Source organism: Lissotriton helveticus, chromosome 4_1 (assembly GCF_964261635.1).
Source record: "Lissotriton helveticus chromosome 4_1, aLisHel1.1, whole genome shotgun sequence".
Classification (NCBI taxonomy): Eukaryota; Metazoa; Chordata; class Amphibia; order Caudata; family Salamandridae; genus Lissotriton; species Lissotriton helveticus.
In genome coordinates this window covers 660989247-661014067 of record NC_136063.1, presented here as the reverse complement: position 1 = coordinate 661014067, position 24821 = coordinate 660989247, and the positions used below count along the sequence as shown (strand labels likewise).

The following is a 24821-nucleotide window of genomic DNA, read 5'->3' as shown; positions in this document are numbered from 1 at the left end:
AAGAAGTAAGACAGCATACCGCTTCAGCATGTAATAGGCTCCTAAACACTATCTAGGTGTAAAGAAGTGCCCCAGGGGTTTCTATAGCACACAAGAGGAACATCAATAACTAGATATTATGCACAGTTTCTTTTTACATAAAATCTACGTTTAAACCTCTAAAATAAGACATTTCTTTTAAGTGCACGCGCCCCGGCGTGACTCCAGGCGATGGGATCGGGTGATCGCCGCTAGTGCGCAGTGACGTGATTTTAATTGGCACGTTGCGCAGTGCGCCCTGGAAGTCATGGGTCAGACAGGCGTGACACTGCCGCATTAATCATTTTGTAGTTTGACACGGAGTGGTTCGGAGAGGTTTCTAACCCCCTGCCTGTAAGGCCTCATAATCACCCGCACTGACTGAGGCTGCAGCTGACAGGCAGACAGTGTCACAGGCCCATCGAGGAAGGAAGGAAATCATCTCATTTAAAAAACAAATTCTCAATCGGGAATTCAGATTTTTTGGGAAGGTTTGGGCTTGCAGTATTCTATGATCATGTAGCTGGTGTAGATTGTATTTTTATTATCGAGAGACCTCCTGGCCCCTCTTGCAATACTGCCTGTCCTCTCAAGCGTGATAGGCGAAGCTCCTTTGTATGGAGTTGTGTCATGTACAAATCTGCTGTTTTCCTGTCGCCACAAAACTGCATGCAAAATGTGAAAGGTGAGCGAGGCCCTGGCAACTAGAAGAAACGCAGAATTCAGACCCAAAACCAGGACGGATAACAAAAACATACCACTGCAGCGGGGTGCAACACCACAAACACCCCGCTGAAGCTACGCCCATGTTCTTTCTTCTTCCAAAGTTAGAATGTGAAATCATGAACACCATTTGGTACAACTGGGCATTCAGGCGTCCACCAAATTAAGAGACAATGTCCGTCTTCTGCCAGGGCAGTTCACTGAGGGAACCTGCAAAGGGAGGATTACTTGAATTAAAATCTGAGCCACTTGCAAATTACTGTGGGGTGCATTCTAGCCCATTGTTTTTTTGCCAACAATGCCACCTCAGACAGAAACCGGCCACATGCAAATCAGCCTTAGCCCTGCTCCAATAGGAAGAATCCAGCCCGAAATGGAACGCAGGGGACTAGATTGTGTCTCAAAGTGGCTGGCACTGACTTAGATTAATTCAAGCATTCATCCATTAGATTAATTCAAGCATTCATCCATCACCTTTTTTGTTTCCCTCAGTGCACTTGTGCGATGCTCCCTTACTGTGTGTGTAGATGCTGGAGCACTGCCAGGCATTGCAGTGGTGCAATTTTTACAGTCTTGGAAATGTGGGCATAAAATGACCCCGGGTTATTGGGCATTCCATTCATACCTCGCAGATTAAAGGGGAAACATGAAAATAAAACTTAATAGCTGAGAGCTGGTACAAGGAAGTGCATCAGGATTTCTTTATATTATTTAACGAAAAATCTGCCCAGTTCTGACCTTTGCTCCATGCTTCACTTTCATTGATTGGAGTTCACACTCGAGGACAGAAAAGTAGGGCCAGGCTCAGGTAGAGCTCTCAAAGACTCAGGAAAGCATACCACAGGCCATCAGCATAAACAAAGGTCGGGAAAGGTTGTCACTGCCCAGCTTCCCTACATTGTTGTCTGAAGTCGGTGCATTATCCCATTTGGATTTCGTGCTGGATGTCGAACAGATATCCCTCGAAGATGCATGCCCAAGAACATCGTGCTGGAAACAGTAGTTCTTTGCCATTCTAGTTATGTTTCAAATATTTTTTAGAGGGTTTTACAATTAATTAATGCTGTTATACACTGTAAGTCAATTCAATAACCATCACTCCACAGTGAACATTCTTTCAAGAGGCAAACATGTTAATAAATGTAAAGTTGCATTCTCTTGTTATCGCGCGAACTATGTCCCACTAAAGGCAAGTCTTAATTATCCTAAAGCATCTATGGCCAGATGTATGACCCTAAATTGCGTTCGCAAATGGGCAATCGGCCCGTTTTAGACCGCAATTTAGGGCATGGTCATGTACAAAGCTCATTTCGCGAATCAGTAAATGTTACCGATTCGCAAAAAGAGATTTGCGACTCGCTATTAGGAAGGGTTGTGCCAAAGGCGACCTATCCAAATAGCAACTCGCAAAACACTTCCAATTTACCACCTACTTCAAGTAGGTGGTAAACCATTCGCAAACTGGAAAGGGTTCCCTTGGGACCCCTTCTCCTTTGTGACTTGGTCAAAAAATATTTTTTAAGGTCAGGCAGTGGTCCCAGGGACCACTGCCTGTCGTTAAATGAAACTGAAAAGTTTCATTTTTCTTTTTTTTTTTAAATGCAGCCCGATTTCATTTAAGGAAAACGGGCTGCATTAAAAAAAAATGCTTTATTTAAAAGCAGTCACAGATATGGTGGTCCGCTGACCCCAGCAGGCCACCATCCCTGTGAGTGCTAGACATTCCTAATGGGGTAACAAATTGCACCTGACTCATTAATATTAATGAGGCATGCAATTTGCGACTTTATTAGGAATCGTAAACAGTGTCTGAGACACTGTTGTACATCCCAATTTGCGAATCGAAAATTGCAAGTCGCAAATGCGATGCAATTTGAGAGTCGCAAATTGGTGGGTCGTAGATCTGGCCCCTAGCCTCCCAAATGTTGCTGATTACACACCAGGTATATATTGACAGGGAATTTCAACTTGGAGAGGGGAAACAAAAAGGAGTGCAAACAACATAGAGAATAGGTGGGTAAATGGTCAGGAGGGATATCCTGAGCAGAGGGGTAAGTCCGAATACATGCTGATCTTCACATCAACCACCATCCTAGACATGATGATATTTTTAGCTACTTTTGATGTGATTACCCATTCTCTGTTGCTGCAGTGTCTGATGACCTTTGCAGGTAAAAGGACTAAGAGTGTTGAAATGCCCTCTTGTTGATGGACAACAGTAATCATTGGGTGGGAATGAATCCCTTTGGTTTCTGTTGTTTGTGCTGTCCGTATGACGCACCTTGAAGCTGAATGGAGTCCCTTTGATGTTAAATATATTTGTAAACCTTCTAAGAAGTATCCTGAGGGGGTATGGAATGCAGAGTCATCAATATATGCTGACGAGTTATGTCATTATCTCCTTCTTTTCCTATCCTGTGGTTGCAGTTTCTATCCTATTTGAGAGTTTGCTTGAAGTGGTCAGATAGATGCAATGCAAACCCAGTAACTTCTTTGAGTCTGAACTGAGTTAATGTCTTTTGGGTCTGAATGGTGGCCAAATATGTGGCTAATGCACTTACTCTACACAAGCAGTGTTAGACCTGTCAGCCTTAGGGTGGTCTTGCCCCAAACTTTTTACCTTCCCCCCTCCTATTTTTCTGAATTTGGTTTTGCTGTCTTTTTGATTCTGTGCACTTTCTGGCTGCTGACCAGTGCTAAAGTGGTTGTGCTCACTTCCTAAAACATGGTAAACTTGGATTAGACCTGATTGGCATATTTGATTTGCTCATAAGTCCCTAGTAAAGTGGTATACTATATACCCAGAGCCTGTAAATTAAATGCAGTTAGTGGATGCATACAGCACTTATTGAGCCCATTACTCAAGAAGCCTTTTAAAATACGTTTCAGGCCTGCCATTGCAGCCTGACAGCAGTTTTAACCTGCCAACTGTACTTGGCAAAATAACCCCATTTCCTAGCCTAATACTCCCTTTGTAATACATATACGTCACCCCTAAGGTAGGCCCTAAATGGCCTTTTGGGCAGGGTGCAGTGTATTAAAAAAGTTGGACATGTACTTTTGTGGTTTTTTTTACAGACAACTTTTTATTACATTTAAAAGTACACGCATTATCCACTGCAATACAATTGTCCATTAAATCACAGTCTACTCTGGTCCAAACTGAAGCAGCAAGGCCTGCCGGATTCAATCTTAACCCCGATAATGGACCTGTACACCAACACCTGGATGCAGGTAAAGATTGACAACGGACAGTGGCTAACCCGGAAGATCAGCACCTTTGATGGACTCAAACAAGGCTGCGTCTTGGCCCCACACCTCTTCAATTTATTTATGGCTGACCTGAACACCGAGGCTAGACAGGATCAATGCTCATCCACCGCGGCTAGGAAACCTTCGTTTAACACATTTATCCTATGCCGACGATGTGGTCCTACTCAGTCAGACGAAAATAGGCCTACAGCGTCTCCTGCAAAAACTGACCGGATATACAAAACAGAACCTGCTGGAAATAAATAGCAAGAAAACAAAGATTATGGTCATAACACGACGCTGCAAAGTACCACCAATCTTTGTAATAGATAGCAACAAATTGGAAGTAGTGGAAAGCTATAAGTATTTGGGGATTCCACTGGACAAGCGTCTTAACTTTATCACGCATTTCAATGCCATCGAAAAGAAGGGCATCGCCCTGTTACACGCATTTAGCAGTTTAGCCATCAAACTTAAAGGCCCTCTGTTCAACCCACTATTAACAATAATGAAAGCCAAGCTACTTCCAACCATAGCTTACGGGAGCGTGTTACATCATGGCAAGAGTGCACAGCTAATAGACAAAATTCAAACAAAAGTCTACAAGCGTGTATTTGGGTTACCACACAACGCATCACCTGCGCAAGTGCGCCTCGAATTCGGCCTGCAGTCTCAAGTATTGTTGAGAAAATATGGGACAGTCAGATTCTGGTACGACATCTGGATGAATCAAGAAAACGAGGTCTATCGCGCCATGTGGGAAGCAATTTATAACAGTTCGAATTCCCAGTACGCCAAATACCTACAACAATCCCTTGAAACCACCGAACTAGTAGCGCTTTGGGGAACTAAGCTTCCGGTACCAACGTTCAAACAGGCGGGAAAGAAGGCTGCCAACAGGCACTCACTGCTCAATGACAAATCAATCCTGAGCCATCGGTCACATGCGTGGACGACAATACAATCATATAAAAAGTCTACGCCGGCAGCCTACCAAGAACTCGCATTTTCATCGCATGTTAAACAGAAATACCTTAGCCTAAGGTTGGGCAACCTGCCAACCAATGCTGATCAACCCAAATGGAGGACCCAAGACATCAAGGAGTGCGACCTATGTGGTGCAGAAAAACAGGATTTCATTCATCTGATCTGCATTTGTCCCGCACTGGCCCAGGAACGTCAGAACAGGTTAAAAGCGAAGTTCAAGGAATATGGAATTCGTACCTGTCGTTCCGCGATTAAAGAAGTCCTGTGCACAGTGGACCCTCAACTCATTTGTAGAGCAGTCAAATTTATCACGAACTTTGAGAGAAAGAGAGGAACTTTGGCAAAGATCCAATTTATATCCTGAATTTACATAACTTGTGTAACCGTTTCATCTGTAACAGACTCTGGCTTCTTTGAAGTTCGAAGGACATTTTTATTCCTGATTTTTAACTTCTAATTATGTATGTATCACCAGATCAGTGGTTTTTTTTGTTGTTGTTTTTTTCTCTTCTCTTTTTTTTTAATACTTCGGCATTTTACCTTTTGTAATGGTTTTTATTACCTATACAATAAAGAATTTACTTACTTAAAAAAACATAAAAAATAAAAACATCTCTGGATTACAATATTATGTAGAACGGCACTCTCAAACAATACTTCTCTTATGGTTGTATCCCATTGTATGCCCACCACTTCCCCCAGCTCGCTATCATAGCGGCAGTCTGACACCCAATTATGATGCAACCACCAGGCTGCCGGTTGCAAAGTGCTAATTTTCACGGCCGCTTGTGCTGCAGCCCAGGAAAAGAGACGCAGAACAAGCCTCCTTGTACAGGAGCACTTCCTTCACATCCATGTACCATGTGCTGCATGGCACATGGATTTGAGTGGGGGCACTACATGTTCCCCCACGGCCACTTTGTAGTGGCCAACAAGGAATGGGGGCCCTGTTTTGTGCCCCCAAAGTCCGGTTCCGACAGACTGTACAGGAGGTGTTTCCACCATGAAAAGGCTGTCTGAAAGGGATATCGTAATCCAGAAGGTGGTGCCTGACACAGCACTGCTTCCATTTGGGACTATGATTCTGACCGCCGCCCAGTCGAGATCTGAGATCCTGACGGAGGCAACGGTCAGTCCCCCGACAGAATAGGGTCCGACTGCCAGCATTGTAATGCGGTGGTCAGACCGAAGGGCTGTTGGTGGTGGGGCCTCCACCGATGTCATGTCTGTGGCAGTCCCACCACTATCATAATGAGGCCCTTTGTCATGTTTTTTGGACATCCTGGTGCCTCATTAATCAGTTTCTCCTGGTGGGCCCACCAATCAACTCCCCTTCGCCATAGTTGTAGCGAGGGGGGTGATGGTTGTTTCCTCAGGCAAGAAATGTCTCTTTTCATCACCAGACAAGCCATTCCCTATGAAAATCCTCAGGCAACGAAGTCCCCCAGCTCCTCCTTGAGGCCAAGCTGTTCCATCCTGGGTCCCAGATCAATCAAGCGATTCAAAACCACAGAGATTTCACAAACCAACCCGTCCCAAAAGTAATGTAAAGCTGAGCAATGCCATGCCACATGATAAAAGTCGGTAGCAGCCTGAATGGATCGACTCATCTGTTGTATGCAGTGTGGGGACAGAAAGGTTGCATAAAGGTAGTTTGTCTGGATCATATGCATCTGCTATTTCATCACCAGTTCTCTGGGAGCTAGACATGCCTCCCTCCAATTGTCATCATCCATTTCGCCCACCCACCACACCTATTTCCGCTGAAGAGAGGGGAAACTGGGGTGTTGATAATCAATAAGTGGTAAATCGCAGATATAGCTCCCTTACCAAGGCGTCCATGAAGATTTTAGCTTTGAGCGGATTGTATTCAGGGATTTTGTCATCTAGTGGGAGGAGAGCCTGTAGAGCATGGCGCAGTTGGAGGAAATGGAAAAATTGTGTGTCTCTCAGTCGCCCATGGGTTATTTTAAGCTTGAGTTTATTTTGAGCCAGGTATGGCATCCATCAGTCCTTTGGATCAACTTTTACTCAATCTTTAACAATTTGGGGAGGGGGAGGCTTTCCGGAAGTATTTCCCCATAATAATTTTTTATGACTAATTGTATTTAATTTAGTTGGACAGCGCCTTAATACTGATGTCAAAATGTCTACAAGTAAATGAAATAAAGATGTGAAGTGGATATAAACGCTTACCTTGTTAGCACCCAAGAGCATGTAAAACCACACAGGGTGAAGGAAAGAATGGAAACACTGTAAGCAATTGTCTTAAAAAGATTTTGCCTAATCTATGAAAGCTTTGTACAAGAAATCCACGAGACACAGTATTTTCTTGCTCTTCTTTGCTCCGGTGTTGAATAGCTAGTTCTCTGAAAAGGCACTGACTTTAGATGTCCTTATTCATCATAAAACCCAATTTCATGTTGCAGGACTTTTTTAAATCTTTGCAATGCTACTATTTAATGCTTGCTTTGCGTGGCTCTTTGATGACTACTCCCAAAGGTAAGACAACAGTTATGCTTCCATATCATGATCAATTTAATAAGCCTCCTGCGCGTGACAGTGTTAATGAACTACGGTGCTGGTGGTTTTTTGGTACTACAGAGTCGACTTCTGAGACCACCAACTGGCTTATGAGGATTCCATAACAAAAATGCACCCTAGCAAAAAATGTATATTCTTGCAGCGGTCAACTTCAAGGACCCAGATATTAGCTGAAAAACCAACATGCCGCCTGTGTGCCATCAAATATTTACATTTATAAGCCAATCTCCTCCAATCAAATTGCAGAAAGTGCATTAGCAGGAGACGCTACAATAGATCTTACCAGAAAAAAACAGAAACAGTAATGTCTTTAGAAGTAATTGGGAACCTAAAGTTGTTGATTATTTGCTAATTAAATGTTGCATATCCTGGGGTACGAGGCTAGTGGAAAATGCACACAAGGTACCTGAATTCACAAGAGACAAAGCAGCTAAATCAAGAACACCTGAGCAAAATGTCTCATGGGGTAATTTGCTAAAGGAAGGACACAGGAAGGACCACAGAGTTCCAAAGCCTTCGCCGTGAGCATCGCTAATTAAATTTGTTCCACTTAGAAATAAAAATGGAGGATAAAGTTTGCTCCCAGAATCATAGAAAGGCGTCAACACGAAAGCAGGAATTACAAAACAAGTAGAAATAGCAGAAGAAAGTGTGAGAAATAAATTGCCAGAGATAGAGAATGCTAGTTCAATCTCTGTTTAGTCAATTGCGGTTGTGTGTTGGAATACTATTGATGTTAATATCATCCTAAAAGGATCACGTAGATAAAACAATGACTATAAAAAATAATGTAAAGATTAATATATATCGGTAAGTACAGATTTACTATTCTTAACTCAATAGCAATATTTCTTGAGAGGTACATGTATGTGGAGTTAAGTATAGTAAACCTAGCTTTACCTATGTACATATATTTAATTTGATCATATTGCGGTAGTCAATATTCTGGCTACATCATTTTTGCAGGATAATAAATCTATGGTATTCTTGTACCAGACTCAAGAGGGAAATCAAAATGTGAAAGTAATCCACCAATACATAGATAATTACCAATATACTTTAACATATATTTTCAGAAGATGCCAAAACACTTTAAAATGAGTCTGTGAAATAATAATTACTCCACATTCACGTTTATTAATTGATTCAGACACAAATGAGATGATAAAAATTCAATTGAGAAACAGAATACTAAGCACAGCTACTATATTGGGGTATACATTCACTGTGTCATATTGTGACATGAACTGTGAATGTAAGCATAAAACTCATCTTTTGTCTCTCTTTAGGAGGACTCAGGATCCTATGTTTTACAAGATACCTGATCGTAGTCTAGAAATTTTACTCTTGTATTGCATGTGGGACAGTTTCCCAAATAACATACGCAGTTAAACGATCCCTTTCAATTTGCCTCCCATAATCCTATTGACGTTCTCACTAGGATCTGATTCAATAATAATTTAAATCAGCCATAATGCCTAATCTTATAGCTCAACCCGGACACAACTGGGTTCTTCCTTATTCAGCATAATGACAAATCTTTCATTTGTGCTTCACAATGGGTGTGAGTGTTGCCGTTGTAGGAACACATTAGTGATGCGTTAACAACAATGCATGTGTTACAGCTATGTGCTATGATATGTAATGGATCAGGGCCGGCTTTAGTGCTGATGACGCCTGGTGCGATAATGTTTGTAGGTGCCCCCCATCCGTGGTGGCGGTGGTGACCACCTCCACCACAGATTCCCTCACCACCAACTTTTAACATTGCCCCTCAAGTTTCCATAACCACTCTCTTTCATATGCATTTAAGTAGTTGTATGGCGCCTCTTATACCAGCGTAGGGTGTCATAGCACTTTGCAGCACACACACAGTACTCAGAGACAATCAACCATATGTGTGTAAATCAGTGTATAGGAAATGTTTCTTAAGCCAGGGAATGTCAAGGTACAGGAGTGACATGTCATCCATACTGGTAGGCAGTATAGTTTAAGTGTGCTTGGTCTGAAGAAGCACAAAGTCAGAGTTGAAAACGGAACACCATAGTTGAGGGGTTCTCTATAATAATAAGAATCAATTTCTATGCTCTAATCCATTGATGCTCAAAGTACATCCCGGGGGCCGCTTACGGCTCTCTTCACCTTTACATGCGGCCCCCCTGGTGAACAGCAGCACGAGCTGCTGTTTAGTTACTGAGCAATAACATTCCTAAAAACATGTTAAATAAACAGGCAAGCATTTATTAACCTGCAAATAAATGCTTGCCTGTTTATTTAACATTTTTTAGACCTCCTTACCCATTTCCTGACCCATCCAGGACCCTACCGCCACCCTGCTGGCATCAGTGTGGCCCTCGGTCACACCACAGACCATACTTTGTGGCCCCTGGGCAAATGTTTGCGAGTACCCTGCTCTAATCTATACTTTGCTGTGTGCATGCAGTTCTTTGATGACTGTTAATAATTCACTGTTCTATATTAGGATTTTACCTTATAAACAACTTATAAACTGCAAGTAACAAAAAGATGTCTCTTAGAAAAGCAGTAACCCGCTGACCTATTTACATTGTATGCACTTTGTGATCTGCATGGTACACGTTCATTGCAGCAGGCATATTCGCCATCTGTGCTATTTTATGATAGTCAAAACGTCAACTGGACAAAACTTCGATCTCTTTCCAGGAAGAAAATTGGGTTATCTTGACATTTTTATTGTATTCTGGAAATTACTGGAGGTAAGAAACGTGGCAGCAGGTGCTTTTAAAACCAAAGTATAATTGCAAACTCAGCGCTCTCTGAAGTCAGCACCCGGTGCGGCGGCACCGGTTGCATCGCCCTAGACCCGGCCCTGTACCAGACGCCTGTAGAATTTGCTTATCCAATTCGCAACAGTGTTTAGGATCTTCAAACCCTTGTGGGTTTATCTGTTCTTGAAACCATCCTGTCTCACTATCTGCTGGAGGTTATTTTGACCCGACTATGACAGCCATCAGTCCTTCGGATGAACTTGGCAATGAGTCCAAATGCAAGAAGAAGGAATTCTCAACTCTCTTCAGAGGCAGTTGTAATGTTTTATGACTATTTGTATTGCATTTTGTTGGACTGCACCTTGTGCCAAACATATCTACAAATTAATTAAATAAAGTTGTGAAGTGGATGTGGATACACAGGATTCAAGGAAAGAATGAAAACACTGTAACTGATTGTCTTAAACAGATTTTACTTGATTTATGAAAGCTTTGTAGAAGAAATCCACGTGACTGCATTTTCTTGTTCAGTGTTTTTCTTTTGCTTTTTGAATAGCTAGTTCTCTGAAAAGACATTACCTAATTCATCGAAAATCCAATTCTATGCAGCGGGATCTTTGGGCTGATTCAAAAGTCATTTAAACCCCCCTAAAGTTTAAAATCTTAAATCTTAAATCCTAAACTGAATCCGGACAAAACTGGGCTCTTCCTCATTGCACCAAACGACAAACTGACACCTGCTCCCGAATGTACACTAAAGTCAAACTCTTTAGGAACCAGACCAATGCTTGTAAGTAAAGCAAATTCCTTGGGCTTCGAACTTGACAACAAACTCGTGTTAATACATCAGGTCAACATCACCACAAAATGCTGAATAGCAAGTTCACACCATTTGTGACAAGAAACACTTGCCCTCCGAACAGGGACCATCAAGACACATCGGAGAGTCTGGGTTCTTCATTCCATCTCGGAAACATGAATAAATGAGCACTTAATGCCTTCCTTCCACCTCGTGGGATGCGGACATTGAGCAGTTCCGCGTGGGCCTCTTTGCACCTGAGCGTGTTCTCACAAGCCCAGCATGCACTTGCATGGAAGCACACTTATGCTAATAAGAGAACACCCTCTGGCCGCTGGAACAGTGGCTGAACGTCCAGTGCAATGGCGTAATATAAGCCCCAGCGGGTGGTGGAGGGGAGGGGGGTTTAGTCACCGAGCTCCAGGGGGGGCCTCAGCAAAAGTGCTGGTGGTGGGCCAGGAAATCCCCTCCACCTCAGTGTACTTTGCCCCCCTCAAGTTTCGTAATGCCACTCATGCAGTGTTGCAGTAAGAGCAGCCGCACTTGTGATACAGCCTTGGAGATTGGCCTTTGATCGGAAACATACCGTCTGCTGACCTGGTACCTTCAAGAGGGTGCGGTTATGACCAGATTACCGGTGTTTACTCTACATGCCCTCCTACCGCGGCATTTTAATCTTATATGCAATCCCAAACATTCCAGTTCGTGGTCTGATATCCGTGTAATGTGCCAATCCTACGGCGGGAGGCTCTAGTTCGAAGACAGGTGTGCTGAATGATGGAAACATAAGATGCCAGCAGCACGTAAAAACTAAGACGACCACAGGACGTCATTGCAGAGTCAAACTCCAGCGCTTGGTCAAACGCTGCGACACGCGGAAGGAGGAAGTACGTGAGCACGTCAAACGCTGCAGGTGCAACAACGGAATGCCATCAGCCGAGGGTTGTGTGTGCTCGGCTCCAGGTGTGCGGCGCCGGGTAAACACTACGGCCGTGTCCTCCCACGTGGTCGGCGGCAACAGTTTATTTGATCACCTGCCGAAGTATTCAATAAAACAATCCCGAAAACAGAACAAGGAAGTGTGCTGTCCTATGCACCTAATTTTTTTGTTATGTTGAATCACACTTTAGACAACTCCAAAGCCACTTCCCGCCACTAAGGTCCCTATTGTAAGTTTCCTGTTGGTCCGGTAATTCCTATTAGTCACATTAGAAACTACTAATATGAGTTGGACTCTCCAGGTGAAACGTCAGGGGAGAATGAGAAATTACCAGTGGAATCAGGTAAAATATTTTTGATTCCCCTTGTAATTCCCAATTTCACAGAGAAACCTTACAGTGCCTTTTGACATTTTAGGTGATACTGCACCCTCAGAGTTATTTGTAACCCTCATGTTGTTAACTCTGGAAGGGGAGTGGAATTACAGGCTACAAATCGGGGGCACTTGTAACAAGGATCTAAGAGGGAGCAGTAGACATGCAAAAAGAGAAAAAATTGGAGGTTGAGGGGCGGATTCGGGGGATAAGAAGGAGGTTTTGTGGACAGAGTGATCTTCCCCCAAATTTTACTATGTCACTAGATGGCACTATATTGTGCTGTGGGTTGCTTACCTGCCACATCTGACTGGCTGGTAGTGAGGAAGAAAGGAACACGAAGTGTACACGGGGCATGACAGGGTGGAAAGGGATTGGAGAGTAAGAAAGTAGTCAGAGGAGTTATTGATGAGCCATCCTTAAGAGGCCGAGTCTAACTAACCTGAGGGCACAGCCATGGGCAAGTGGTACACAGGGAACAGGTTGATAAGGGTGGGGCACTGGATAATCTCTTAGCCCACCCACACTCTTCAAAGGCAGGGGTCAGACACTAGGGCGAAGGGGGAGCCACATGAGTGAAGGGTGAACTGCGCAAGGAAGCCTGCTGGAGGTTGGGTGGAAGCCACAAAGCATATACACCACTTGCAGCCCAAACATGGCCAATGAGACCATGACAGAAAAGTCTAATGATAGCAAGGGAAACTGAGAATCTGCAACTCTCAACTCCTGAGCAGAAGAGCGGCGAGAAACAGTAAAAGAAACAACTGTTTGCAAGTAGTGAAAGTGATTGATTTATGGTGTCAGTGTGTGATGAAATTAACTTTAATAAACTGCAGCCTGTTACATCCAACCAACAGCTCTGGCCTTCTGTGGGAGCAGTGTCTGTTGTGGTGTGTCACGGGTGGCCGGTGGCCTAATTGTGCAGTTTGTTAGGAGGCAGGAGATTTCGTCCTCCAACCTTTTTACAATGTCAATAGTGAGCCTCTCATGCAGTTTAACCCAAATAGGTATATTTCAGTGGCAGCTAGGGAGCGAAGAAGTTACTCACTATAAAAGCGGAGCAAGAGCACAATCGCTGTAGCACTTCTGCTTTCCCCTAGCAGGAAAAGGAAGGACTTCCTTCTTCCTGCTTGTGGAATGGAACTGTAACCAATCCTGGAGCTGCTTTCATTCTGTGAATGCAGCTCCAGGATTGGTGGGAGCAGACTCACTCAGAGCTCATTTTGAGACTGGGGCCTGTGACAATAATCCCAAGACTGTTTCACTACTGAGTCTGCAGTGCGCATGTCGGGCATGCCATCCAAAGTCGGCCGCTCAATCCGACATGCGCACTGTAGACTAGTGCTGACATCCTGCATTTACAGGATTCAGCCCCATCCCCATCCTTGCGTTGTAGACAGCACGAGCCGTTGCAGTGGCAAATAAATAAAATGGCATTGAAATGCCATTTTATTTATTTGTGTTTGCCTGCTGTACTCGCAGCTGGTGGGGCGCCGCTCCCCCGCTCCTGAGGAGGAGTCGCCCTGGTATATTTACTTGTTGTTTCAGAGAAGAAGAGCCTGGTGGAGAGAGGGACAGCCAAAGGGCTGAACCCTTTCCTTGGGTAATCATCTATCTGTATAACAAAGGTATCAGGGTTCAAGAAGAGGGTGCTCAGGGCTTACTTCCAGCACCCACCTAGCATAGCTAGACCGGACGTGTTTTGTCGATGACTTCTTCGGGCTGATGCGTAGAGAGAGTCAATTTAATCACATAAAGTTCCAAAGTAACAGACCCAATGGTGTTGGGGCCATAACATGGTAGTTGTATAAACTGAGGTCCATTCTGCAACAAACACGAGGAGTATTCTCCTGACCTCGCTACTTTGACGCTATACCGCAGCTTATACAACTACTGTTTTATGGCCCGGCACTATTGGGCCTGCTACTTTGGAACTTTATGTGATTAAATTAACTCTCTTTATGCATCAGCCCTGAAGAAGTTGAGGTATCACATGCCTATCGACGAAACACATGTTGGTTAAACTGTCTTATGCTGGCTGTGTAATTCTACTTTAGTTGGAATTTATTTTTTCATTGGCTGTGTGAACTTCAACTGATTTCATGTGAAGATTTATGGATAACACCTCCTTTAGCTCGAACAGATGAATTGGATTGAAGTGGACTTTACAGTATCAATTTAGGGATTGAATAATTTACTTTTCTTACCTTTTGAGTGCTCGGATTAGTTTTATAATACTTTGGATTGTAGTTGGTCTGGTTAGGGATTTAGGGGAGTGACAAAGGGAGCAGAACCACGCCTGCCTCTGTCCAGGAATTCCGGGAATCAGTGTGAAACATCTGTAGAAACAAGGCCTCATAACTAGCTGACTGTATTAAAGTACTGGGAAAGTCTAGGTTTGCAGTACAGTGCAGTACAAAATATGTTATTAGCAAGTCAAGTCAGATAAGTGAATGTGGTACACAAGGATTCCAGTCTCTATATGTGATGCCTCTTTTGTGACTTGCAGGAGCATACCTGGTAACTTTGCCTGGTCTGTGGTCTGCGGAAAGGGTTTGAGTAACAAGGTCCTGGACAATTGTTTTTACAAAGCTCATGTACCCCATGAACTGTTGTTTGGGAGTTGGACGTGTGCAGCAAATTTGGAACTTGCAACTATACATACATTTTTCCAGTTGTGATGCACAAGAATTGACAGTGCAAATCTTCTCCCTGACTCAAACTTTGCACTCAGGCTAGAGGTTCTTGAGTTTCGAGAAGCCATTGTTTCGAGTGCATCATCCATGCTGTTGGTAAATCCTCCTACCCCATGAATGGGGACGGGATATTTCTGCTTACTTTTCTTCATGATGTGCTTCCTTTTTGCATGTGTTTATAGAACTGATATCCATTCTGGTGCTTGTTAATAACGTTTTGTGCTTCTTTCATGGCATTTATGGTTCAGAATTTGGTTAAATGTTTGTACTTTTTTTTACAGGCATTTACCTCTGCGTTTGCAAGCATTTTGCCTTTATTTCACTTCCTTCTACTAAATGTGCTATTTTTCTCCGAAGTACTATATATTTCAGTGACATACTTTATACAACCTCTAAGCTACCTCAGTCCCTTTGTTTTCCCTACTCACATTTACTTATTAATCTATAGTTCTGTAAGTGAATCATGTGCCGATCTGACTATGTGACAGCAACTCATGGCCTCATTACAAGTTGTGTAAAGTAGTGATTCCACACTTTTCTTGTGGGAATACCACTTCACATGATTACTCATTTTACCAGGGTGTTAGACCTATCAGCCTTAGGGTAATCTTCCCCTAAACCATTTGCCACACCCCTCCTATTCTGATGAATTTTTTCCTGTTGGCCTTAGGACTCTGCACACTTTACCACTGATAACCAGTGCTAAAGGGCTTGTTTTCTCTCCTTTAAACATGGAATATTTGGCTGACACCCAATTGACACATTTAATTTACTTGTACGTCCCTAGCAAAGTGGTACTACTTGTACCCAGCACCTGTAAATTAAATGCTACTAGTTGTCCTGCAGCACTTATTGTGCCACCCACTTAAGTAACCCTTTTAAACATGTTTTAGGTTTGTCATTGCAGCTTGTATATGCAGTTTTAGCTGGCATTTCGACCTAGCAAAATGAACCTTTTATCCAGGCCCAAACCTTTTTTTAAGTCCATATGTCAATGCTAGGGTAGGCCATAAACAGCCTTCAGGGCAGGGTGCATTATATAAAAAAAAGATAGACCTGCACTTTTAAGTTTTACATGCCCTGGTAGTAAAAAACTCTTAAGTTCATTTTTCCCTACTGCAAGGCTTACCTCTCCCATAGGATAATATTGCATTGGGTCACCTTTTAACATTTAATAGGTGATAACTTTTAATTGGGAGCAGGTTAAAAAAAAGTAGTGGTTGTTGTCTGAGGAATTGTAATTTAAAATTCTCTTTAATGGTAAAGTCAGATTTTAAGGCACAATTCTGAAAATGCCACTTTTGGAAAATAGTCATTTTCTTGTCCTAGACGTTTGTTTTCTGCAGCATGTTCATGAATCACATGACTAGAAGTAATTGGCAGTTGGTCTTTGTGTTTTCCTCCTAGACAGTCACACAATACAGAGTCTGGGTCTTGGCAGGATGGGCCATCTTTGGAAGGATGAGGGGGCGGAGATGTCACCTACCCCACTTGCAATTCATTTGGGCTGCCTCAATATAAATGTAAAGGACTTCACACTAGCCTTTTGTGACCATAGCCACACTGGAGCCAGGGCAGGGAGGCAAAACATTTCAGACACGTCTGAGGGGGGAAAGCCTCCAGAATTTATTCCCTCTACAATGTGGGTACCAGGTAAAAAAAGAGGACCCTCACACTCACTTATCAGTACACTCCTGCAGCTGTGGATACTGCAGAAGAAGGACACCCTGCTTCCTTGTTGCTGCTTGAGGCTGCCCTGCTTCCTAGAAGAAACACTAGCATCCTTCATCCCAGGCTCAGTGACTTCAAGGGTCAGCTCAGCTGTCTTACCTCCTCTTATGAGCAATAGGGACATAACAAGCTCCAGAGGCCTCCCTGTAAGTGCCCAGCTGACCTACTGCACAGGATCTGCCTGGACCTGCATCTGGTCCTGCCTGAGCCATGCTCTCCTCGGCTGAGTTCTTGCTCACCAACTGGTGCCTCCCCAGGTCCTGGGCCCTTGGCTGATTTCAGAGAGAGCTTCTTGTGGCGTAACTGAATAGTCCACGAAATTCCAGCGCGAAGTGACACAAATCCTGCTGCACAGCTGAAAACGTAATCAGAACTGGCAACAAGCGATGCAAAGCCTTACCGCATAGCTGCCAACCTCATCCGAATCGATGCAGAGTGATGCAAAGTCCTGCAAAGGCTTGCTATACTGCTACCAGTTTCATTAGAATTGAGGCAGCGCAACACAACTCAACTCAGGACCTTGCATCGCAGAACCTTGCAGTTCTTCATAGGAATCAACGCAGTATGGGACCTTGCATCACAGCCCTCGTAGCTCCACATCATAACCAATATCAGATGATGCAAATCCTCACAAAGCAATGCTACACAGACCAAGGACATAAGGTGTAATCCTCAGCTGGCCAAACTTGGTCCTGTGCCCGGCCTGAGATCCATCGCTGTCAGCCTGACGTGTGGCTTTGTCCTAGTCCAGCATTGTGCTTTCTCCAGTTCTACAGTTTGGATTTTTGCCGTTTTGGTGTTAAAATATTTATTAAATTCTACTCAATTGTTCTAAATTGGTGTGGGATTTTTTTCTTGTGTGGTGTTCTCACTCTATTGCTGTTTGTGTGCCACATAAATATTTTACACACTGCCTTTAAGTTAAGCTTGACTGTTTTTTGTGCCAAGCTACCAGAGGGGTAAGCACAGGTTAATTCAGTGAGTTTTTGTGGTTCACTGTAACAATGATTTAGGCATTTGTTTGAGGAGGAATTCACCCTCCTCAACCAACAACCCAATTTCTCATTCCAGGTGATGTAATACTAGGTGGTAATAATGTACTTGGTAAAATCATCTGCTTTTCCAGTCACAAATTACAAGGGGAATATGTGAGCAGAAAAGGGATCAGAATTTGGAAAACACATATGGCAAAGGGCCCGTTGTTACCGGGCACCCACATATTAAATCTGATTCCGAGTCTCAAACTGATAATGACTGATAATATTAGCAATAACAACAATCGGAATAATAATGGACATTCCCACACTCTTTTTGCTGAGCAGTTTATAATGCAGCCCGAAGTCAACCAAATTGTTCTAGAATGCGCCGTTTCCCAAACAATACACATCACATTTTCAAGCTTCTGAAGCTCTGCCATAAAATCTGACTGGAATACATGATAGAAACAGACTTATGAAACCAACAAAATTCCTTTGTCCGAATTGATGGCAGATAAGGACTACAAAACCATCTAGTCTGTTCATTTCCTGGCAACTGTAATAACAGAAATCTACATTTTCTCCAACTGCGTATTCGCTCTTCTATGTTAATAATACCGCAAATCCCTCAAAATCTTTTGAAGCCCTTTTTTGTACCATGCACTCATATTTGAAGGATGTTCAACACATTTCCATACTTTTTACAATTAATTATGTTAAAAGGAAACAACTCGTGTAGTACAATAATAATATACAAATAAAACAGAAATCTAATTTTACACTGCTCGAAAGCACGCATAACTCTTTAGATGGCATTTCAAAATCTTTCTGCCATTGCAACAATTAAGGGCATATTTACGAGCTCAAACTCACGACGCAACCCAAAGAAGAGATTTATGAAGCCACATGAAGCCACCTTGCGTGACCCTGAGTGGCTTCATAAATCTCGAGGAAAGCAAAACAGTGGAAATCACTGTGTTTCTTTACTCTGCACCGGTGAGGTGTCTCCTGGCCATTGCACGAGTGCTCCCACGCAACTCCCATGATTTCTGACGCATTCCCAGCTTTACCAGAACCTGGGAAATGACCAAAAAGAAATGCATACCCAGGTGAGGCTTAACAAGGAGAAATATCTTTATTACTCCTCGTTACTTCCTCTTTCTATGTGTGCTGCATTATGCAGCATACATTGAAACAGGAATTTTGTGCAGCAAGGTGTCCTTTCCTGCACAAAAACAATCCTGCCTACAATGCATGCACCATGGTGCAAGGGGGCCTGCATTGGTGCTAGACCGCCCAAAACGGCACCAGCGCAGGGACAAGGAAAGGAATGCATTGCATTCTTTTAACTCCTTGTGTGCTTCGGACGGCCCTCGGCCATCCGACGTCACGGTGGGAGTGTGCTGACGACAGCAGGGGCCGTCCGAATCCCGCCCACTCAATAAACCTCCGCACAGCGCGAAAATCTGTGCAGCGGGGAAGGAGTTAAATATGGTGCATTCCTTCCCTTTCCCTGTAATGCTGCGCAGCAGGGTGAATTGCTGCCCTGCATTGCATTACTTCGCCAAAAATATGGCCCTTATTCTTTTTGTTTATTGAGCCTTTATGCTGCTCCTGAGCATCTTCCCATTAAGTCCTAGCTCAAGACTGTTTGTCTTAGTTTGCATCCTTGATGCTTTAATGGACATCAATGGATCCAATTAATACATTCTGAACTGAATTCACTATATCCAACCCTCTGTGTATGCACATTGAAGTCACCAGTGACGACCATGCACTTTTTCCAAAGCTTTCCTGCTTCAGGCATTTTGTCACTTTTTAGATCTGGGCTAACTGTGCAATTTCAGTTTACTGTATGCAATCAAAAGAAAAGAAGCAGTATTAAGAGAGGGTCTTAAGCTCTGCCCATATGTTGCTCTTCCTCTCTAGCAGTTTTGATTGGGCAGAAGGTGTGTGCTTCCACTGAAAAGTGAGTTTGTATTACACTTTTTTGTGTGAGAAAGTTTATGCTCCAGACAAGACAAGAAGCCTAAGTTGGTTGTCATGACAAAGCAATGATCAAAGCTGACCTCTTTATTCTGAACAGTTACTTCAAAGAAAATGGTCAAAAAACATAAAATACCCCAAAATTAAAATACCCCACATTGAACCACGTCCCATACAGGTCTTAGCAAATGGATGAGGTAGGCAAAGTCAGCTGTCACTAGGGAGATTGCTCCTCCTGAGGGCATTCTGAAATTCTTATATTTCCTTCCTTCTCTCTATCCTTCGTTCACTCCTTTATCCATCCAGCCGTCCGTCCGCTGCCCACCTGCCTGCCTGGCCATCCATCCATCCATCCATTCTAAATATTATGTTCTTTTCACATACCACACTTCAAACACTTCTGCCGCACGCTAACCCTACTAGAAGAGCCTGGGATACTCTGGCTTCAGCAGCCGGAATTGTGGCTCACGCAGCACAACACTGGACAAACAAATACTGTCAATCACTTGGGAAATGGCAATCATCCCACGTATTCTGGAGGGCTCATTGTTTCTATATGTCTGCTATGATACGTAGTAAGCTAGAATAAGTAATAATTGGGTAATCATCTCCATTGCAATTCTTTAGATTACTGTGAAATACTGTATGTCTCACATTTGTATTTTAAGGTAGAGGCGTAGCTAGCATTGGTGCATCAGGCGCAGTGCCCCAGGGCCCGGAGCTCTCAGGGGCCCATTGAACCATGATAATTGTTGTATTTCATTACATCATCAACAGTCAAAGGAGCTATTTTCTTGCTTGCATCAGGACCCATGGCATTCTTGCTATGCTAATGTTTTAAAGAACATTAATATCATGTAATTCCTGAAAATGAATTAATTGCAGCTTCCAATGGGAAAGCAGTGAAGGTACAGGGAGCTTGATTCCCTCACTCCTATAATCTTTTATACTTCATAACAGAGACACCGATCCTATGTAATCAACTCGGCAACACCATCCGACTAGTGCACTTAGAGGTAGAGTCTTACTCCATTCTGACAGAACACAGACTTGGGTCAAAAGGGAGATGCTCTGTGACATCCAAGGCAGGGCGAAGATAATTGGGTGCAAAATTAACCTCACAAAATAGACGTATGAATCCACGTCCAAAACGTTTGTAGCCAGGGAAATAACCTCCTGGTCTGCAGTCCTCTTGCATTGAGATACTGTGCCTGTCTGCATTAACTGTGATTAAGGGGCTGATTACGAGTACGGTGGTTTTGGGACCGCCGTATTGTCGGTCCAACCACCATCTCCTCAGCTGTCCGACTGCCCAATTATGAGCATGGCAGTTGGACCGCCAAGAGACCACCACCACTGCCATGATCTTAGATATCCTCAGCAGTGGGAAAAGCTGCGGGCCATTGAGTCGGTGCTGATGTCAGCAGCACCTACATTCTGATCACAACCTGCTTTTCTGCTGACCTTTTCATGGTGGGAGCCCCGCCATGAAAATGTTGGCGGAAAGGCTGGGAAGGGGCCCCAGAGCGATTTTGCCCATTGGGGACTGAGCATGGGGGCACAGGTTGTGCTCCCCTCTGTTTGCACTGTGATGCGAGCAGTGTGCTATCCACAACATGGTGCATGGTACACAGTGCACCCGACGTGCAAGAGGCGCTGCAATGTAGCAGCATTTGCTTCTGGCTCTCTCTATGAGCTGAAGCATGCCGCCGCCGTCGTGGAATCGCCGCAGTGTCACTGCCAGCCTGTCGGTCATTTACGTAATGCAGCAGTCGGGATGCCACCAGCTTGTCAGCGTTCTCCCGATCACCGCTGCTGCAGGTTGGCGGTGGGACAAATAAGGTCGTAATCGGGCCCTTAATTATTATTAATAGTGGTGCACCCTACTGGAAACATGACTGTGGACAGCCGCCAGGACACACACCTGTGGGCAGCTGCCATTGTATAGATACGTTGAGCCATTGTATGCCAGTGGGCAGATAACTTTTACCTTCCAACTGACCAATTTGTTTTAAACAAGGTAACATTTAAGACAAGTACAATCTGGTGTACAGGATCTCAATTACAGACGTCCATTGGACTAGGTGTTTGTTTCTCCGGTTGCCAAGATTGGCAAAATAATTATTCGGCCTCACTACAGTTATAACTGAGTCCTAGTGGCTCAAGAGCTCTGCTGCAACCAACATACACCTTTGCCAATGCCAACCAATCTCGCTTACCTCTACCACATAAAATAGGCACTTAATGGTGCCATTCCTCCATGCATTTGGTATGTGAAGCAGAGAGAGGCTGCAGCCGCTTCACCCACATTATGTTGTTTTCAAACACCTGTGGTATCATATGCCACGACTTTGGCAGGATGGAACTCATTGGCTCTGCCAGACGCTAAAAACGCAAAGCCGTCCCAGAGGGCCTTGGGAATTGCGCTTTTCCTGCGCCGGGACACCAGGGAGTGAACTAAACCGATAACTTAATCCTGTTCTAGTGGAATTCGGAAAAGGCTAGATAGAATTTGTTTAACAATCCTCTCAATGTTTACAGGAAAATCTGAAAGTGCATTTTTACGGTATGTATGCCAGTTATAAATATGTGCTAATATTCGCTCTAAAGATAAGAAGTTCTGCTTTGGCCTTTACAGTGTGATACACCTCAGCGGCTCCCATCAGCCACTCTGCCAACCGTCATTTCATTGAACGGCAAGAGGGCACCAGATCGCCTTGAGGTCTTATTGCTACCCAGCACTTTCACTGAAGCACCTTACAATCACTTGAGCTCATTTTATTGACCTTAGAAGAATGAAATGCTGAACCGACCCAGAGAATCAATAAAACCTACCCACAATGTAACAGTCACAGTGCATTATTCCCGCTTCGCTGCATCACACCTATGAAAATAACAGGAAGCTGTCACTATTAATATATATTTTTTTGCCATCAGTTGGAATAGCCCATTGAATTGGTAATGATGTTTAAACCTATAACTGTGGTTTTTGAATAAAATTAAAGATTTTATCAGGCACTGCTTTGTTGTGTGATATGTCACTTTAAAACATAATTGGGCCGCCATTAAAAAACTGATGGTGACCTGCAGCAATATTAACGCACACGAGGCACTTTGGTGCTTCAAACTTTCCTATAATGCCCACAATTATTTCCAGCAGCTAATGGCTGTGGATGGAGCATGCAGAAATGAGTTTAAACCCGAATTAATGGCCATTCTCTAAATATAGCGGTAATGACTGCTTTCAGTACTATTTCTGCCACAGACATTACCGCCATTTTTACTGGGGGGGGGTCACAATCAGGCCCTGGTAGCATTCATGCCTGAGACGTGTACGCAGTTCGGACCAGTGTGTGGTGGGGTGCTGTAACTAAAATAAAGCATGCGCACATACAGTTTATCTAACGATTACCTCTAATATTTGCATTCAGAGACTTTCAAGGGATACTTTTATACTCCTCTCTTCAGATTGGGACTTACCCGCCTCACGCTGTATATACATGGGACGATTCCCAGTACGAGGCAACTCACGGCCATCCTCCTAGTTCCCGTCCCTCCTGTCGTCTGCTAGAATGTCACTTCCGCTCCCTCAGCCCCGTCTGAACATGTCCAGGACAGCTAATCTCTCGCTGTAACTCTTGCCTGACAAATCCCTTCCCAGTGTTGCTGACCTGTCGTGCACTTTCAATCCCTTCTATGTTATGGCACTGTAGTGAGTGTCAGTGTGGAGTAAAAATAGCCGGTGCTCTTTCCTCCATTTCTATTTTTACTTGACACGTGAATGCTGGCATCCTCCCAGGGCTGCCCTGAATAGCAAGGTAGCGCTCTGAGTAGGTTTGTCACAGGACAAATTTAGCACTTCTGCAAACATTATGCAAGTAATCTGTAGTGACGTGGCATGCCTCGTTTGTCCTGTGTGTAAATAAAGGGAATGGGTATCCGTGAGACAAAAAATTGAGTACATACTGTATTTTGATTGCATTTTGGATAAACTGTATAAAGTGGTGATATGGTGCTTGTGATTTTAGTTCCTTAATTGTGAAATAGTATTGATGCAGTTGGTATAGTTAGAAGTTTGTTTTATTGCGCTCAGTTGTCTCAGAGCTGGATGGCCTGTGTAGTGTCTTGTGAGTTAAAAATGGCAGGACCTTTTTGTTTCCTGGTGGTCCCCACAGAACACTTACATAGGTGCATGGGGGATAGAATTCATAATATAGAATGTTCAGTTAATGGTTACACGCTGAGTAATAAAGACGTTTTATACCACGCTCTGTGTGTGGTACAGGCGTGTAACACCCATTGGGCTCACGGGGCTACAGCCCCCCCCGTCGTGTGTGTCAGCCCGGGCGAAGACAGCTTCGCGGGCTGGCGAGCATCTAATTGCAGCCACACCCGAGTACTTAACAGGTCTTTAAAAGACCCTTTAGTTGTAAATGAGGCTTTTGTTGTGTGTTCACCCCTTCTTACAGCCACTCTGTCTAAGTTTGGAAGAATTAGCCCCCCCCCCCAAATTTGGCTCTAGTTGCCCGCCTGGTGTGATGTGCTCATTTGCATGAACCCAGGCTAGGGAGGGTGCTATATCCGATGACAAGTTAGAGGATTATGTTAACCCCCCAACCCAAAGAACTGAGAGTGCTCTCTCGGAGAGTGTGCCGTGTTCCAGCAAACTGCTCATGCACGCCACGTGTGCCTCAGTTGAAGTGGAAATTGTCAGTTGGTGTATGTGGAGTCAAAGGACCTCTCCAGTACATGGCCTCTGAAGAAAGTGCAGCCATTACCAAAAGTTTGTTGTCATCAGCTAGAAATTTGCTGGCAAAGTCAAGACAAGAGGTACCAGGCCACAGCCTAACTCATAGCTTTCGTTCCTACAGGATGACAACGCTAAAGGCAGTAGAAACTAGGTACAATGCAAAGAGGTGAGAAGGATAAAGAACCTGTGCAAGAAACAAAGCCGCTACTCACCACCAAGGAAGAAGACAGTGCCGCAAGGCCAGAGAGCGGGTGCGACGACCTAAATGTCAGCACACAGCAAGTGCTTGATGAAAATG

The 24821-nt window shown here is 43.9% G+C and overlaps 1 protein-coding gene across 2 annotated transcripts in view; it reads right to left on the bottom strand.

The window, feature by feature from the left end:
• The window catches only part of RGS20 (regulator of G protein signaling 20), a 356471-nt gene that overhangs the window by 152126 nt on the left and 179524 nt on the right, over window positions 1-24821 (bottom strand). The window contains exon 1 of one of the 2 annotated variants that reach the window (XM_078685658.1): window positions 23254-23357. The exons of the other annotated variant lie outside the window; for it this stretch is intronic. Coding sequence (XP_078541784.1) covers window positions 23254-23310 — 57 coding nt within the window. The 5' untranslated portion in view covers window positions 23311-23357. Of the gene's footprint in view, window positions 1-23253; window positions 23358-24821 lie in introns of those variants that run through there. 2 annotated transcript variants of the gene reach the window in all.